The following is an 18,116-nucleotide window of genomic DNA, read 5'->3' as shown; positions in this document are numbered from 1 at the left end:
GACAGAAGAGTTAGGGTGTAAAAATGTGGCATTTTACGTCTCATTTATTGAAAAAATAAAAAGAAGTTGTTTTCCTGTCTGAGCTAAATGTGAGAACCTGCAAAAAATCAAACCCCAGACAGTTTGTCGGCTTCTCAGATCTCTAACAATTTGTTGCTAAAGAGGGCAAAGTTGGCAATACAAAGAGAAGTTTTCAAATTCTGATAATTTGCTGAATTTTAACCACTTGGCCAGTCAATGCAATTAGTTCTACCAAAAGAACCTTTTAGTTTCTGTTGGAAATTACATTTCGAGTCCGACTAACACTGAAGAATGAGTCTCATCTTCAGGCCTGGTAAACGGCGGGCTGTTAATGGATGTTCTTTGTGCTTTTCAGACACAGCAGACAGCACAGTGGTGCAGTGAAAACGCAACACTCACATACTTGAAATGAAATGAAATGGCTCGCTGTTCAAGGGCTAACATCATTATTGTTCCATTTAATCACTGTTGGTTAAGTTTGTCACTTTGCTGGGGATTTCTCAGAAAAACCGACTGGCTTTGTTTTGTCTTATAAAGATGTTGCATATGTGACTGCATGAGGCAGCTTCGAAAGTTATATTCAGTTTGTGCAATTATTTATTTAAACTATTTGAACTCTGACCCCAAAATCCACTGAAACATCTGTTAAATAATCCACTTGCTGCTAACTAACAGCCTGAATATGGCATATGATACGATAAGTCTTTGGTATTTATTGTTCTTTTTAAGTTTTATATATCTTAAAACAGCCCAAGTACTTAAAAAACAGTAAATTAATGTTTTTTTGGTGTGTGGAAAATTAAACATTTCAAAAACCTCTTGATTGTTGAGTCACAATTGACTGGCTCTGTACTGTTGCCTAGCAACCCCAGCAGAGCTCCAGCACTTCCTCTGCACAGTGGCTGCTGGAAAAATCAGGTGTTTTATTGTTGACTTACCGTCTAGAAACCACTTGCTGCATTCTCGTTGGTTGCGCAGGAGCATCTACTAATGCTTTTCAACAAAGTATGGTTGTATAATTGCATATATTTTCACGTGCAAGTTGGCAGAACTGAGCGGACTAAAATCTCATTATCTAAGAATGATTTTGTGCAAAAAATGTGATGAATCTGTTGTAAAAACCTAGTCTATCCTGTTCAATGAAGGTCACTTTTTAAATAAATCAATTCTGTGTTAATTCATATAGGCATGTTCAAACTGTAGGCAGAAGATGATTATCAGCGGTGACTTCCAGGAAGATTAGTAATTTAGTTTTCCGTGTCTTTTCTGCAGACGACGGGACCTACCAGCGAGACCCGCCCCATCTCTGCTCTTCCTCCAGTTCAAGTCGTCTCGTTGGAGAAAACAGAAAAAGTCTCGTCCCAGAGGAGTTCGCAGGCCTCCTTCATGGATCCTCTCCGGCTTGTGAGCCGCCGGATACGCCTTATCACCTTTATAGCCCCAAGCACTTTAAATACGCTTCTTCAGAGGTGCAGGGCAGCGTGCTGCAGACTCCTGAGTTCAGCATTGTGATCGGCGGCGGAGCCTCTCAGGGTTTCTCTAGAACTGAGAACAAATCGTCTCCCCAGAGGTCCCAGAAGCCGCAGGTCGTTTACCGAACCATCTTCCACACCCAGGTCAATCAGGACCAGCTTCAGCCCAAGAACTGTGAACAGGCGGGCCTACCTGGTGGATGGTCGACGCTAAACCACCCGTCCTCTTGTTCCCTGGGACAAAACGGAGACGTAGCAGAGCTACAGGGGAAGCAGGTGGGGGGCGAGGTCAGGGACGGCTACGAAGAGAGAGCCTGCACTCTGGGGAGGATGAGATCCGTCCCACGCAGCGTGTTAGACCTGCAGCTCTCCAAGTCTCTGTCCAAGTCCGATTCCAACCTGGTGGCCGTGTCCCCCATTCAGGTGAGACCTTTTTTCTTTCTTTTTCTTTTTTCTCTGTTCAGTCTCAGTTACAAAAATCATACCTACTCCTGTTAAAATGTCAAGTCAGGCAATCATCTCATAACTTGTTGTAAATCTAATATTGTATATTTCCCCTACAAAAGGGATTTGCTAAACTTCCCATGGGATATCCATCAGCAGAAGAAATTAAATCCCACCAAGAGGCTGATAAGAGCACTGAAGAAACTGTCTTTGCTAATCACCAGTATTCTTCAAATGTTTGGACTGCGAAGTTGTATTACCTGACAGAACCAAAGAAAACATTCCTACATCACTAAAATCTCCCAAAGTATACGGACCAGTGTCTCCTCCAGCATAGCAGTCACAAATCAGTTGAGATTTGAAATAAATATTTGAATTTAGAACCATTTTTCTATAAACATGTCACTTTAGTTTCCAAAACAAAAGGAATGTTCTGCATCACCAAAACACCACCTTATCAGCAGAAAAGCGCAGTAGCGGCAGCATTTTTTAACACTGGTAGATAATGCTGCAAGTCAGTGACTCAATGTGGAGCATTCCTTAGATAGAAACTTTTAAATCTACTTACTGCACTGTTTGATAACTAGAATTAATTGGAATTGGATTTTTAGTATTCACAGTCAGTAAATGTAATCATGACTTCACCAGAAGAAAGTGAAAGTTGTGAAAGTCATAAAAGACTAAATGTTAGTTTCAGTTTAAATGACCAAATTGTTGCAGATTTTGTGTATTATTCACTTAAATTGTGACGCCTCATTAAAAACACGACATTTGAAAAGGGGTGTGAACTCTTTCCAGATGCACAGTATGTGAGACTTTAAGGCTACCACAATAGTTTTTAAAAATATTTTGTCATTTGTGTCCTATTTAAAGAGAAAAAAAGTTCCTGTTTGGTGCATTTTCAACTATTTAGAATATTCATGTGTATAAATCAGAGTTTCTATGATGTGGCTTCAGCCAATGAGATAACTCAAGAATCTGGGCCACAGTGTTCCAGTGGCTGGCGCTTCATTTGAGATTTGTTTAATTCAGCCTAAATAAATTATAAACTACAGAAAATACATATTCCGTTTGATGAAAATAAAGCTATTAGTGATAAAGTCTTTTTTTAGTTTTTTTAAAGAATTTTAAGCTCAAAGATGTTTTTAAGTTTTTTTTTGCAAGTCATAAGTTATGTGTGAAAGTGTTTTTTTTTTATGTGTTGTATTTTCCTCAGGAGGAACACAGCTGGGGGTCTGGGTCCCGGGGCCAGGGGCCAGGAACGCCCGGCTCCAGAGAGGGAGCCAGCCCGGAGAAACGACTGGAGCGGACCCCGTCCTTCACCGCCGAGTGGGAGGAGGTGAGATGATGCAGACAGTTTAAGATCTGAATTATCTAATCAATGGCGATAATAAAGGAGGAATAAAGATTCAGATCAGTGGCTGTGCTGCGACTCGTGTATTCTTACTATAAAATTGATTAAAGCAAATCAGCATTTGGTCTCTGCAGGAAGGAAAACTGCAGCCTCAGCATCGAGCAGCATCATTTACTTTCCTTTGAAACGTCCTCGACTTCTACAGCGCTAACTTACTGTGTTCCCACTCCAATGTTCCTGGACCTTCAGAGAATACCAAATATTTGAAAGTAGTTTGATTTGTGGAGGGTAAAGGTCAGGGGTCAAGGCTGCTGTGTTTTAGTTCCTGACATGAAAGTTATTCAGCTACTTTTTTTAAACAGGCATAACTTTGAGAGATATTAAGATATTACGAGTCTTTTTTTAAGGAAAAAATGCAAATGTAACAAAAAATGCAGATCTAATCATATAAATAACCTGGACTATTTTTTAAAATGATGCTAATGATGCGAGTGAAAGCCCATTAGTGTATGCTGTGCCACATTTGCACGTACATGTTAATTAATTACCCAACGCAACTCCTGACTTGCTGTCTTGATGAATTACCATCAGTGTTTTTTTGTTTTTTTTCCTATTTATGGTAACATTTCTTGTCTAATTTAGTGTTATCTAAATGTTATCAGATGGGAAAACACAAAGCAGCAGATGGAAAGAGTTGCATTATTTGCAAGAGACGAGTCACAAAAGATCCTCAGGATTCAAGCAGATTTAATTTTTGATTCAAATTTGGTATTTGTACATCATGTACTACTAATTACTGAAGTTATTTGTTAATAATTGTCATTTAGGCATAGACTGTTAGGAAGTTCTCATGGTGTTCAGATGTAAATGCTTTTATTTAAAGAAAATAAAAACAGAATAGCATGCATATCTCAAATGAAATTAATTTGTCCTAAAAGAAATTTCCAGACTGAAATAAGGCGGCAGGCAGAAGATGTTTCCTTACGTTTTTAGACTAAATGTATGCAACAAAGCCTGCTTGGATGTTCTCAGTGAGAGCGGCGTTTTAAAACATTGACATAATTAAATATATAAGTTGCAGTAGCATCTAGTCTGTCCTTAAACTCATCTGTGTTGGGATATTTGGCAGTGCCAATTTATTTACCGTCAAATAGGGTTTGCTTCATAATCCTCTTGCGGCTTGGTTTGTCCGTGTTGGTTTTGTTTCTTGTTCTAGACGAGTTTTTCCTTCCGTTTAACTTTCCATCAATGTGCTGTGAAAAACCAGCTTCTTTATCAATGATATTATGTGGCTTACCTTCCTCGTGGAGGATTTAAGTGACTGTTAGCTGGACAACCGTGAAGTCAGCCACGATCTTCATGTTCATAACATGGAGATAATATAACATTTCTGTACTGGAAATTTGTTACTGTTGGTTAAATTTTCAGAAAAAACTATGTTTTTTTTAAGTTCTAGACATATATTATTCCTTGTGTAACGGATCTAGTTAATTAGCTTGTTGGGATGTGATTGTGATCACTGCTTGTGAGACTCTGTGGATGGCGGCTCTGCTGCCTGGTTGACAAATGAGCAGGTTGTACAGTTCAGTGGTTAGCAGCATGTCCACTCTGCTGCAGCCAGCAGTCACTCTTCCTCTCTTCGTCTCGGTTCAGCTGTCTGAAAGTTTCCGGCTGACACTCAGCATCCCGGCTGCTATAAGGACCACATTATGTGACGCATGAATCCAGAAATAGGAAATAGCTTTATTCCTGGGAAATAACTTTTCCCCCTATTAATATGTACTGTACACATTGCTACCTCTCTGTCTGTTTCCCGTCTGTTTAGATTGATAAGATTATGAGCTCCATCGGTGCAGGGATCGGCAGCGGATTGGACGTCAAGGAGGTTACCTCAGGTAAACAGCATCCAGTGTGTTCCAGTGTGGGTGACTTAAAGAATAAATCCTGGTAAAACACAAGATTGATACCTAAAATATATCAACTGTCACCACGTTCCCCAAAATTGAGCAGATATTTAGTTAAGCCATCAGATAGTTTTGCAGATCAGCATAAGAACCACGCATCTGTAAATACTCAAATAAATAGATCAGTTTGTGTTTTAAATCCAATAAAACCACAAAGCTTGATGACTGGGCTTGACAGCACAGGCAAAATATTTCAATTGTGTTTGAATACTATAGAAATGCAGCAAGTAAAGATAAATACAGAAAAAATATTTTAAGGAAAAGATCTCTATCTTATGACATACCAAAGCCAGTGTAATCAAACAGAATATGAAAACAGTGCTGGGAGAAATACACTAAGACATGAAATTGAATAAAAAAATTCAGCTTACTTAAATTTGTGAGGTAAAAGTAAATGGGAGCTGAATTTGATCTTATTTAGTTTCTCTCAGGGTTTTTTTTGTTGTTGTTTTTACTGTAGTAATATTCACACAGTCGTTCTCTCGAATGCTCACTTTCATACGCCGATGTGCAGCTTGATGAAAGCAGAAAAATGTGAGGGGAATAAAACCCCCAAACAAATTAATAAAAAGAAAGGGTTGCACTGAATTTTTCTCGATGCAGTCATCTGAAAAATAGGTTTATTTTTATCTAAAAGCAACTTGACTCTCCTCATTTTCTTATTTCCTAAAATGTTCAGGATATTCATGTAAATTACAAGCAAACTTTTGAGCTTCTTAGCTAAACAACTCAACAACTCATGGTTCAGTATAATCATTTCTACTTGGTCAACTAAACAGGGGGTGACGACAACACAAACAAAGTTTTTCTTTCTTCATAGTTTTATCTTAATTAACTCTGAAAAGTGTTTTTTTATTAATTCATCCGCTCCCAAATGCTCTTTCTTTTTATTTCACTTCCTCTAATACTATTAGGAGTATAGGCTGAATTTTGCGCAACAAATTTGTTGCTCGTTTTTAGAAAACAATGGAAGTTTTAACGGGACAGTCATGAGTAAAGACAGGTGAATGTGCCAAATTCTTAGTGTGGGTTCTTAGTCTAAGTGGGAAAAGTGGGCGTAGTGAACTTTCACATAATTATTTCTCCAAATCTCTCTAAGCCCACACATTTTAGGAATCCTACACTTTACCTCAGTTAAATGCCAGTCGTGTGGATGAGAGGTACAAATGAAGGAGAAACATTTGCTTTGTGACACATCAGTGTTTTTGTAGAAAGTAGAATAAGACTGGGAATTTTTATGCATATTCTAAATGCAAAACATCCTCTCCCTCATGCAGTTGTTATATATTATTCTTATCTAATAAACTGTCATGAATCCGTCACAGTTAAATAAACTTGGATTCCTAGTGAAGGTGAACATTAAGTAAAATAATTTGTTCCTTCTGACAGTTACCCATTGCAGATAATCTTTTGAAATAAATGATTAGAAATAGAAATTCAATTCTATGATTTTCCCCTTTTAAATTTGGGTCCATGTTTTTATAATTTTCTTCTTAAAAATCTAAATATAAAGTGCATTGATCAGCACCCCTGACTAAAATACAGTGGAGACTTCGGCAGTCGCCTAAATGGATGCCTCAGAGACTTGTTAGAGAACACAGCAGGAATAAGGATTAGAAAAAGTGTAACAAAGGGCTAAAATCTGCTTTAAATCTGTAAAATAGTTCAGTGCTGTAGGAATCTGTTCAGAGTTGAAGGGAAGAAAAATACAAAGCAGTTCTGAGTAAAATCTGTTGTCACCGTCAAGCAGGACAAACCTAAATATACAAATCAAACTATCATAGAATGGTTTAGACCAAAACATATACATCCAGAAGTACGGCCAAGTCAAAGTCCAGTCATTAAAATAATTGAAAATGTCTAGCATGACTTTTAAATTGATGGTCTCCATCTAGTCTGAATGAGTTTGAGCTATTTTGCAAAGAAGAATGGATAAAATTGTCTAGATGTGCAAAGATGGAAGAAAAAATCTGCAACTGTAATGCAGTAAAAACGATTTTAATGATTCAATCCCTTCTTTTCCAGATCACAATTTGTCTATCATAACAAATGCAAAAAATTAAGTTTGCAGTTGTAATATGAAAATAATAAATTAAGGGTTTGAATAGTTTAAAAATGTATGTCCATAAAGTACAATTCTCCTCCACCTGCACACCTGATTCCTCCTCCAGTGATGATCTGTTTTCTGCATGCAGCTCCTCTCGTCTGTATTAACTTCCACATCCCTCCACCTCCTGATCCCCCCATTCTTGTTTTTTTTCTTCTTCTGCTCTTTCATCCATCAACGCAAAGCCGTTTCTAACCATGGTTACTGTTGCCAGAAATCTGGTTTGTGCCAAAGCAGCTCCACCTTCCCATCAATGCTGCTTTCACATACAACATAGGCAAACGTGCATATGCAGGACAGCATGTATTCACTCAGGATTTTGTGTGTGTGTGTGCTTGTGTGTGTGGGAGGGATTCTGGCTTAAAGACAAAAGAAGCTGCAACTGTTGTGGCTGTTATCAACGGAGTGAGGCAGATATACGTATAGCAGCAGAGACGGCATGCAGGGTGTCGATCACCGCTGAGGGAAGATAGAGACCAGAGGGAAGTTGGTGAGGAGGGGGGGAGGCAGAGCTGAGAAAAAACGAGAGAGAGGAAGAAAGAGAGAGGAGGCTGCAGAAGCATACAGATGAGAGTGGGAGTACTTGATAAAGAGAAATCTACAACGCAGCAGCTCGCTCTCTCTCTCTGCTCGCACACGCACACACACCGGCTAAGGGCGAGCGAGCGAGCGAGCGCAACAGCTGAAGTGAGAGCGGCGGCGGTGGCTGCACTTTGCACGGCGACAGACTCGGATCTACACTTGGCCTGATCTCTGGCAGGATTTACCGCCGCAGGAACGGATACAACTTTCAGTTCCTCCCTCCGCCTCCCGTTCTGCCTCTGGCTGGATTCTGAGAACATCTGGACATCGACGCTTTACCTGCTTGGCTTCCCTGCATGCTGACCCCATCAAACCCCATCATGCCCTTTGCCTAGCCTCTTCCCTCCCCCCCTTTCACCCTGTCCCCTCCCTCCATCCCCCTCTGACTTCCCCTCCCCTGTAATCGTCCTCGCCAACAGACTCGTCCGAAAGCATGGCGGGCTCCTTCGACAGCCACTTTGCCCGCCATAACATGATGTGGCAGTGCCAGCTGTCTCAGCCGGACTGCCGCTGCTACCGCGTGGACGGCTACTCCCTACTGAAGCGTTTGCCCCTCCACCCCCTCATAGGTCCCCGCTGCCCGCTGCAGTCTGTCGGACAGTGGCTGGACTCCATCGGTCTGGTCCAGTACGAGAACCACCTGCTGGCCAACGGATTCGACAACGTCCAGTTTTTGGTGAGTGTTTTTATGATTTAAATTTCATTTTGAATATTTTGATGAATGGGAATCATCTTCTTTTGATTGCATGTTTTTGCATCATCTGGATGTTTAGAACTGGCTATATTTCTTTCTTTTTGTGATTCTTTTCCTCTCTATTTTTCTGTTTTTTCTTGTAATCACTGCTGCCTCTCCCTACTGATGCCATGTGAAGTCCCTCCTACGCACAGAAATCCTTCAACATATCTTCACCAGCAGCTCTAACTGCACACATCACAGAATCGAGCCGCATTCATTGTATTATTTGCTGAGATTTTGTGCTTCCAACCACCTGTAGCCTGTGGGTACGAGAGCGGACTGATCCTCTTGGTTTGCTCCGGCGATCCCATCCTGTGACGTAGGAAAGAATCTCGTTTGGGTCACTTTTTATTAGAAAATGATGTGCATCAGTGAGAGGCTGAACAAGTTGGAAATGAGGAGAAGTGGGGAGGGCTGGGGAGATGCGATGAAGTTAAATTGGGAGAAACTGCAGCAAAGGCAGAAAGACACAAAGCGCAGGGATGCTGACTGTACGAGTTTCCCCGGAGATTGGCCCCGGCCGCGGTAGAGCCAACTTTAAAAATTCAACAAGTTTGACTTTTTATTTCCGTTTGATGTAAACTAATTGCCAGTTGCTGTCTCTGTTATGAGAACAAACAAAAGGTATCAGGAGAAATCTGTGCAGACATGTGTGTGTGTTCTGGTCCTTCACTCTGAGTGACCTGCATCTGTTACTGTGGCAACCGCATAAAATCCAACTTTCTCTATTCCTCTGTGCTTTCCCCACATGTGGTAATCGTTAATCTGTTTGTTTTAGCTCCAGTCAACAAGAAACTGTTGATTGGATATAATTTTCTTACGTTATATATGCGTTTCAGACTTAGCTTCCTCTTCCTCTCATGTTTTTATCATTAAAAATATCTAAAGAGACAAAATTAACAAAAATCTGAACTCGAACTCTGCACTTTTGGACTAATTTTCAATCATATTTTGTAACTTGTCTTGCAGACTTCTAGCCTTTCTGCTACAGGTGGTCATGAAGTTTTAGAGTCAGAGGCAGTGAGAGATTAATCACTATAAAATAACATTTTACTTTTTTCTAAATAAGACAAAATGAATTTCAAACTGTCTGTAGCATCTATTATTAATATGTATGATTAGCATGGTTAGTTCTGTTTACTGTGAACAACAACCTTTGATTTGAATTTGCTTTGGAATAAAAACTTTTACCTTTAAGTTAGAAACAGCAGAGCTACAGCTAACATTTAACGTAACATTTGCTAATAAAGATTGCAGTGATCTTTGCTGCTGCTTGAGCAACTTTGCTATTCTACATCTAGAAGACTTTTGTTGCAATGGCAAAATGTTTTTAAACCATTTGTGCGTTAACATAAAAACTTAATTTTAGGAGATCCTAAACATTTCTAGTTACATGGATTTTAGTGAAAAGTTTGCCATCATACACTAATTATTAGTGATGAAATGGCTCTGAAACTTTAAAATGTCTAGACTTCTTCTCTTTCAATACATTTATTTTAGGTGATGTTTGAAATATATTTTATATAGAAAAAAACATTACATTTGTCTCAAGTTCTTGAAATTATGCATTTCAATTAGGAAAATGTGTTTGAAAAATAGTGCAGATGTAACCATGGAGACTTTTACCAAAAATGTCTCCAAAAATTAGATTCATTTGTACTTCAAGAACATGGAGCTCAATTTGTTTGTATTTTTAACTTTTTTTTCTCGTTCATTCAGAGTTCATTTTCAGCTGTTGTTGTACAAGTGTGTTCGTTTAAAACCTATGGATATTAACACAATGTCTTCAATATATTTTAGCTGTTTTTCGTGGTGTTACTGTAGCTTAATCTGATTCTGTAGAACATGTGTCAAACTCAAGGCTTGGGGGCCAAATGTGGCCTGCCGTAGCTTTTTATGTGGCCCTCTAGACTCCAAATTACACCAACAAGTCCTTCCAGTTTTTGAACAAATCTGCAAAATTCACACAAAATCAACACATTTCTACCTTTTTTCATATTTTACTGCAAATTTTTTCTCAATATTGGCCACAAACGTTTGGTTTAAATGACTGCTGCCTCCTTGATGTCAAGTTATACTTCGTAATCAATACAGCGATGAATAAAAAACCACGTTTAACACATACATATCATAGAAATTCCTTACAAATATTTCTAAATTAGCGCCACAAAATCTATAATTTTGACTCCAACAAAACCCCCACAAAAACAATCACAAAGTCCTGGATGGACTGATCAGTGTGAAAAGATGTTCAATATTATTTAATTTTAAGAAACGCTTACTGAATGCCGAAACAAACCGCTGTTTATTGATATTTTAACAGTTGAATTGGTTTTATCAATACAACATGGCACAACGGGCCCCTTAAGAAAATCCAGATTTTTTATATGGCCCAAAATGAAAATGAGTTTGACATTCCTGCTTTATAATATCTTATTAGGAAGACAGAGTAATCACTCCAGCAGCTATTAACATCACACTGGAATGTATTTTCATTCAAGAAAGTAACAATTACTCCATTTAACCCCCATTGATTTGATTATGTGTATATATGACTGATTTGCTACCTAATATGCAGCAGATGACAGACGTTATTTGTGGATTATGGAGATTTGGGGATTTTTTCACCTCCTGTTGTTGCTTCTTAGGTGTAGAAAATGTTCTAAATAGGTTTATTACAGTAGATATAGTGACTTCAAAGATTTCCTCCTGAGTGGCACCGCTCTTGGGATTAAAGGTTTTCTTTCTGGAGAGCCTTTTTGTCATTTTCATGACTAAACATGCCAAACAAACCTATTCTGTCGCTTAAATTCAAAATTACTCCCTAAATTGCCCTGCAGTGATATCTCAGTAATTCAGAACACCCTTTATTATTGAGTGCAGCTCCTTTTAAGTTTAGGGTCAAATTCATTTTGTCACAACACAGTGGTGGGAATTTAAGATAAACGCCAAGTTCAAACCACAAAAGTCAACAGATTTAAAAGTCCGAGCTGCTCGTCCTCTGTTTCAGGGACAGTTCAAGTTCATCTGTAGACCTGATTGCTTTTGCAAATGAATTTGACCTCGATTTTCATCTGTGTCTCTGTATGAATAGAAAGTATGTGCTGCAGGAGTGCACATGTAAATGAGCACAGCGATCCAATCTACCATTACTGTCTTCTGCTAAAGGGGGCCGTTAAAGTGGGTGTGTCCGAGCGCTTGGACCAGCCAGTGAGGCTGGATTGATGGTCAAATAAAAAAGGAGTGGACAGTATTGACTGCATTTCTTCTGAAGGACACGAGATAATGGCCAATCTGAAATGATGTCACTGTAGAAACGCCTGACATCAACCAACAGAACATTGTGTGTAACAATCAGATATACTAATAGCATTCTGTTTGGCTTTACCAATTTAAATGCCCATCTTGTACACATTCTTTGCTACTTCATTCCTTTGTGGTTCTATAAATACTTATTTATTTCCTTTAGTGGATCAATTTGCTCTCAAAAACTTTATAGGAAGGCTCATAAAAATGTTCATGTGTTTTGTATATCTTCCCATCAAGCTGCTGTCAAGTAAAGGCAACTAATGCCATAAAAATCTTTTATTATTATTATTTCTTTTATTTTCTGAGAGCTGCATATATTATCAACTGATCCTTGCTTGAAATGGGACACATTATGCAATTTATTTATTTATTTTTTTAGCCCTTTGATACATTTTGAGTCTCTAGCAGTGCAGAAAACTTTAATTTAGTCTCTTCTGGTCATTCTTAGATTTCTTTATATTCCGTTTGGATCATATTTCTCAATGCACTTAGTTTTTACATTTTTTTTAACAATTCATAACTCAATCCCACAGTGTCAAAACCTCTTCAAACTGGAAATGTACCCCAAAAGAAAGCAAGAAACATATTTAGGTAAAAATAACTGGAACTGGTTGTTTTGTATATGCAACATGTAAAAAGTGAACCATAAGGATAGCAAATCATTTTCGATACCATAGACATAAATATTCTATTCTTAAACTACAAACCTTAACATTTAAAGATTAAATGCAATTAAAGACTAAAAGAAAAGTCAACCTGATAATATACACATACTTTTTTTTTACATAAATATAATTTACAAGATAAATGTTATGATGCTCAAACCAAACTTAAAACTTTGTGGATTTTAATCTGAGGTGTCGTTTTTTGTAAAACTGTTGAAGAAAGAATCAAAGAAAATATAAATAAATTTTTTAAAAAGTTATATAAATGAAGAATGAAATTTTGCTATAAATGTGATGTGATGAAAAAGAAAACCTTACAAAATATTTTATTTGCATTATTTTATCACAGTCCCTGATTTATTATTTTATTGCTTTTATAAATTATTTTTCATTAAAAAAAAAAGGCTGCTGACTTAAAAATGGTGAATATTTATGCAGTCACTTGTGTTACGTTATATATTTTTGTTTAACTGTCATTTTGTAGAAATGAATTTTCATTTTTCATTATAGGATTTTTTGTATTTTTTTTTTACAAAAGACAAATTTTGTTAATTATTATTGATCTAAAGATGTTAAAACAACCAAAGAAGTGAGTACTTTTTATTGCGCTACATTTGGTTAAAGAAACTTCATTTTGTAAGCAAGGCAGACATTCTTGAAAGCAGAAACTGAATAAATAAACTAGAAGAAAAGACAACCCTGCATTTATGATGATGATGGAAGTCATGATTTTCCTTTGGTTTAGTGCTCTCCAAATATGCCTGATTTTAAATCGCTTTTAACAGAGAATTTGTTGACCTAAAATTAGAAAACATTTGAAGGAAAATCTGATCTAGCAGCATGTTTTCCACTCCTGAGAACTACTCCAGGAATGGACGGAGCTAATGTAAAGACAGAGGAGCAAAGTGGACAAAATAGGTTTGATAAAGAAAGGAAACCTTCAGGATCTTCATCTCTCCGCATCAGGACCCCAGCAGGGAGCAATTAGTCATGCCTTTGAAGATCCATACTCCACCACAGCATCCCAGTCTCCAACAATTTACTCCGCTCTCACTCCGAGAGTCATTACTCTGCTGTGCAGTTGTAGCTCGGTCACTCCACCTCTATTAATCAGCCTGGGAGCTGATCTGTGAGCTGCTCTCCTCTGACAGAGGAGCCGGCGTGCAACACGCAGAAGCAGAAAGCCAGCGCAAGTTCAGCTGCAAAATGAGCCCAATCAGCTGTTGCCTTTGGTTACTTAGTTCGGTTTCAGACCCGGGGAGCCCTGGAGATCAATTTGGATTAATTTTTTCCCTGAGAACATACCTTGGCTTTAAGGGATCATTTATGTGTGCAAATGTTTTAAACCTTCAGCAGAAAAGTTTCAGATGACTGTCTAATGTCGCAGTGAGGTGAAATAAAACAATAACGTAAAATAATAACGTACAATAAGTTTTTGAAAAGTTTCCACCTCTGCATTTCTCTCTATAAGATTAAAACAAAAACTATTCTTTCTACTAGTCCAGCAAATGGTCGGTTCAAAAAGTAGCGTCAGGTATTTGGTGTAAAACGTGTGGCTTAGTGGTAGAAAAACAGAAAACGTTTACTGATTTTTAATTAGATAATTTGGTTTTCTGTTTGCTTCAGAAGAACAAATTCAAAGAACTTCTCATCTTGGGACCAAATCACTGCTTTTTAAATTTTTTATTGCAGAAACAAGTGGTGCTATGATCCATCTCTTTATCCAGAATATTACTACTGTTTCTACTACAAGTAGCATCAGATGACTGTTTCTGGAAGTAACTGTTTAAAAATACCAAAGTAACTGTATTTAAATGTAAGTATGTATTTAGATTTACATTAAAATACGTATACTCCAAACTTTGTATTTTTTGTAATAGTAAAATCTTAAAACATTCATTTATATATTGATCTGTTGAAATGCTAAACCACAATTTGCATGAGAATTTTGTCTTTTTATTAGGTAGAAATATAAGTTGTATATTCTGATTATGTTTGCTGATTTTTTTTTTTCTTTTTGGTGATGCTTACATCATCATCATCGTCGTCGTCTAAATGATCATTATTCCACATATACAGCTTGCAGTCTCTTGATGTAACTTCAGAGTTCTGCTTGTTCTTTTTTGACCTTTCTGTTTTTACACAAAAAGAGTCCAAACTTCTGCTCTCAAATATTTTATTACCTTTTTTATTCCTATATGCCACAACCAACATCCAGATGGTGTTGTCTGTTTTCTTGATGTTGAAAGCTTGTCAAACTATGCAGGTCTTGTTAAAGTAAACATGCAGCATTTACAGTGCTGCTCAGAAGTTTACATACACTGAGAATGTAAAGTTGCCGAAATTTCACATGCTAAATATCTATCAACATTAAATTGTTAATCTTTTATGCGAAGTAGTCCAACACAAAGATCTTTATCTTTGTGTTTTAAACAGTTTAGATGTGCGCTTTGGATCATTGTCCTGTTGGATCACCAAGTTGTGTCTTAAGATTTAATAATCACATTAGTAAATCTTAATAATAATCATCAAATAATTATTAATAATTATATAATTATTAATAATCATCATCAATATCATAATAAAAATGATGATAATCATCATTTTGGCCATTTTAATAAACCATCAAAAGTCAAAAATTTCTGAAAATGCCTGAGATTTAGAGTGACCTGTTTATTTCAAAAGTAAACTTTAAGTGGATTTACTTTAAATGTTTTCTTTATGTTTTCAATGATTTTTGAAGTCAGATCTAATCATTGCATCCCTGACCAGTATGCAGACAGTTTAAGAGTTACTGGTGGGTGGATTCCCCATTCCTCCCTGGATCTGTCTCATAATCATCGTCCTTTTCCTGATGATGCTTCTTTGCCAGAGTTGTCTGTTCTGCTCCAGCCTGCGGTGAATCCTGTAATTATGTGTGTGAACCCTCTCTGCCTCTCCAGAGGGGGCAGGACTGATAGCTCTCTCATGGCTTCCTGCTGGAGTAATTAAAGGTGAACGCTGCAGGAGACCCAAACAGGCTCTGGTGTTAGTCTGATTTAAATATCACATCAAATGTATCATCGTTCATTGTAATCTGGTTTATTTGGAGAAATACTGTCTCAGAAAAGTGGACTTTAATGTTTTGCCTTTTTGATAGCTGATCTTAGTGTTGTTTAATGTACTAAGTTTAAAGTTATTCTGCATCAGGGGTGTCCAATGTGCAACAGGTGGTTGATGCAGATAAATAAAACTATTACTAACAAATTAGCATTTTCTGTAATGGCATATATTAAGTATAACATAAAGTATTTTGTTTTCTCTTTAATTTCATAGTTAATAGAACAACATCTATCAACTGACATCTACTTAAGAACAGACTTTAGAGAAATCAAATCTGCTTTTGCTTAATTTATTAAACCAGCAAGGTTTTTAAAGAGCTTATTGCTGAGAATAAACTGAATGATTTTCTTTTAACAATGTGAAAAACTCTTAATGCTTTGGATCTACAATGATGCAAGCTTCACTTTCCAACAAAAAAATATTGTTTGTATTTGTTTAATTGAAAAAGCAGTGAAAAAATTACATTTATTTGGCGTTTTTGGCTTATATGACAAAAAGTTTGAACCCCACTGTTCTGCATAATTAAGAAATAAATGTAGCAAAAAAGAAATTTCATTACTTTGTAATATACTGGACCTGTTTCGTGTGAAAAGTGTGACTTTGAGGTAGTTCTTGTAGTGGTTCTGGTTAGGTTTTAAGTATTGCTTCATAAATTCATGTTTTCATTTTTGAAAAGTGTTATTACAAAAACCTAAATGGAGTTACAGCTTTATGATCTGGTATAGAACATATAATTATTGATTGATTGATCGATTGATTGATTAACCTTTTACAGTAACTCATAAGTTCATGCAGCAGAAACGTTTCTTTTTTTCTTTCCCAAATTATTTATGCTCATGCAGTGTGGATAGATGTTAATATTAATTATGCTAATCAGAGTTGGATTTAGGTCTGTACTTTAACTAGACCATTTTAACCGATTGATAGACTTTGTTATAAACCTTTGATAAAAGTCCACCATGGGTTTTTAGCTACAAACCAGTGGCTTCGTTTTTACCAGGTGTGCACGTAAAAACGTGAGGATCTGCCTCACCTGTCTGCTGTGCTTCTTGGTTTTTACGGTGCTGTTTGTTCATTTTCCATAACAAATCTTTCACGAAACAGCTGGATTTATTCTGAGATTAAAATACACACAGCTAGACTCTTCACTGATTCTATCTTCTGAATGCAATTAGTTTCTGAATTTGATTTACCATGACCTCCTGGTGACGGAGTTACACCAGAAATCCAGGACTGCCTCCTGACAAGTTCTTCAGCACAACTATGAGATGTTTATTGAATCGGTTGTAGTTATAAAATACAAGATGTTAACTCTGAAACATATCCATGTTCTACAGGAATCGGCTTTTAACCACCACTTGATAATTTAATTAAGTAAAAGCTGTTGAAGTGAAATAAAAATATTATTTAAATGTACATTTAAGAAATCAGCTAAAAACTATTTTGCAGAGACAGTTTAACCTGTACAATTTAATAAAAATATGGGTTACTTTCTAAATCTTTAAGGGCTAAATTAACCGTTTTTAGATGGATATGCTATTTTTTCAATATATCAAATCTGTTTTTGTTAGAGCAGATTTTTGATTGATTGATCATGGAGGGAAAAAGTCGTCTCACAGAGCAAATTAAACAGGAACTCCTTAATTTATCTGGTTGCCAGGCAGAAACAGTTGCAGGGTTCTCTAAAGATTCGTCCGGCTACCCTAAAACCAAAACAACAGCTGGTGTTTGTTTTATTTTGGATATGTTTAGGCATAAATAAAGCTGTTTTGGTTTTATTTTGCCAGATAACTCTGTAATGAGGATCAAATGGTCAGTTTCAGTGACTAACCTTTTTTACATTTGTTTTTGTCTTACAGGGAAGCAATGTGGTGGAGGACCAAGACCTGCTGGAAATAGGGATCCTGAACTCTGCCCACAGACAGCGCCTCCTGCAGGCCATTCGGCTGCTTCCCAGGGTCAGTTCACCTCATATTTAACACAAAATGTCATGAAAGTATCATCATCCATCCTGAAAGTTAATTTTTATTTTCATTCATTCATTGGTGGTATTATTTTATCCATTCTTCAACCTGACCCACCGTGCTGTATCTCCAATATATGGAGGTCCAAACTATTAACTTACAGGAGGTGCTGCTAATATTTTACTACCTGATATCACAGCACATGTTCAGATCAGTAGAAGGAGAGATGGCAAAAATGGTGTTATTCATGATCTTTGCATTAAAGCTGAAATTTCAAAAAAAAAAAAAAAAGTATTTAAATTTATCATTTGCTGCATCGACAACCTACATAAATCCATGTTAATCCAAAAATGTGGAGTTTACTGCTTTTTTTCTCTTTGGAAACCTTTAGATAAA

General features: G+C 37.0%; 1 protein-coding gene across 1 annotated transcript in view; it reads left to right on the top strand.

The window, feature by feature from the left end:
* The window catches only part of anks1b (ankyrin repeat and sterile alpha motif domain containing 1B), a 148,447-nt gene extending 130,712 nt beyond the window's left edge, over positions 1-17,735 (top strand). Inside the window, exons 14-18 of the mRNA XM_032590158.1 lie at positions 1,294-1,916; positions 3,154-3,276; positions 5,117-5,186; positions 8,514-8,620; positions 17,616-17,735. Of these exons, the coding sequence (XP_032446049.1) occupies positions 1,294-1,916; positions 3,154-3,276; positions 5,117-5,186; positions 8,514-8,620; positions 17,616-17,735 (1,043 nt within the window). The remainder of the gene's footprint in view (positions 1-1,293; positions 1,917-3,153; positions 3,277-5,116; positions 5,187-8,513; positions 8,621-17,615) is intronic.
* Positions 17,736-18,116: the final 381 nt, after the last annotated feature.

Source organism: Xiphophorus hellerii, chromosome 17 (assembly GCF_003331165.1).
Source record: "Xiphophorus hellerii strain 12219 chromosome 17, Xiphophorus_hellerii-4.1, whole genome shotgun sequence".
NCBI classification, from domain to species: Eukaryota; Metazoa; Chordata; class Actinopteri; order Cyprinodontiformes; family Poeciliidae; genus Xiphophorus; species Xiphophorus hellerii.
The sequence above is the reverse complement of the archived record's forward strand: the minus strand, read 5'-3'. Positions and strand labels throughout refer to the sequence as shown.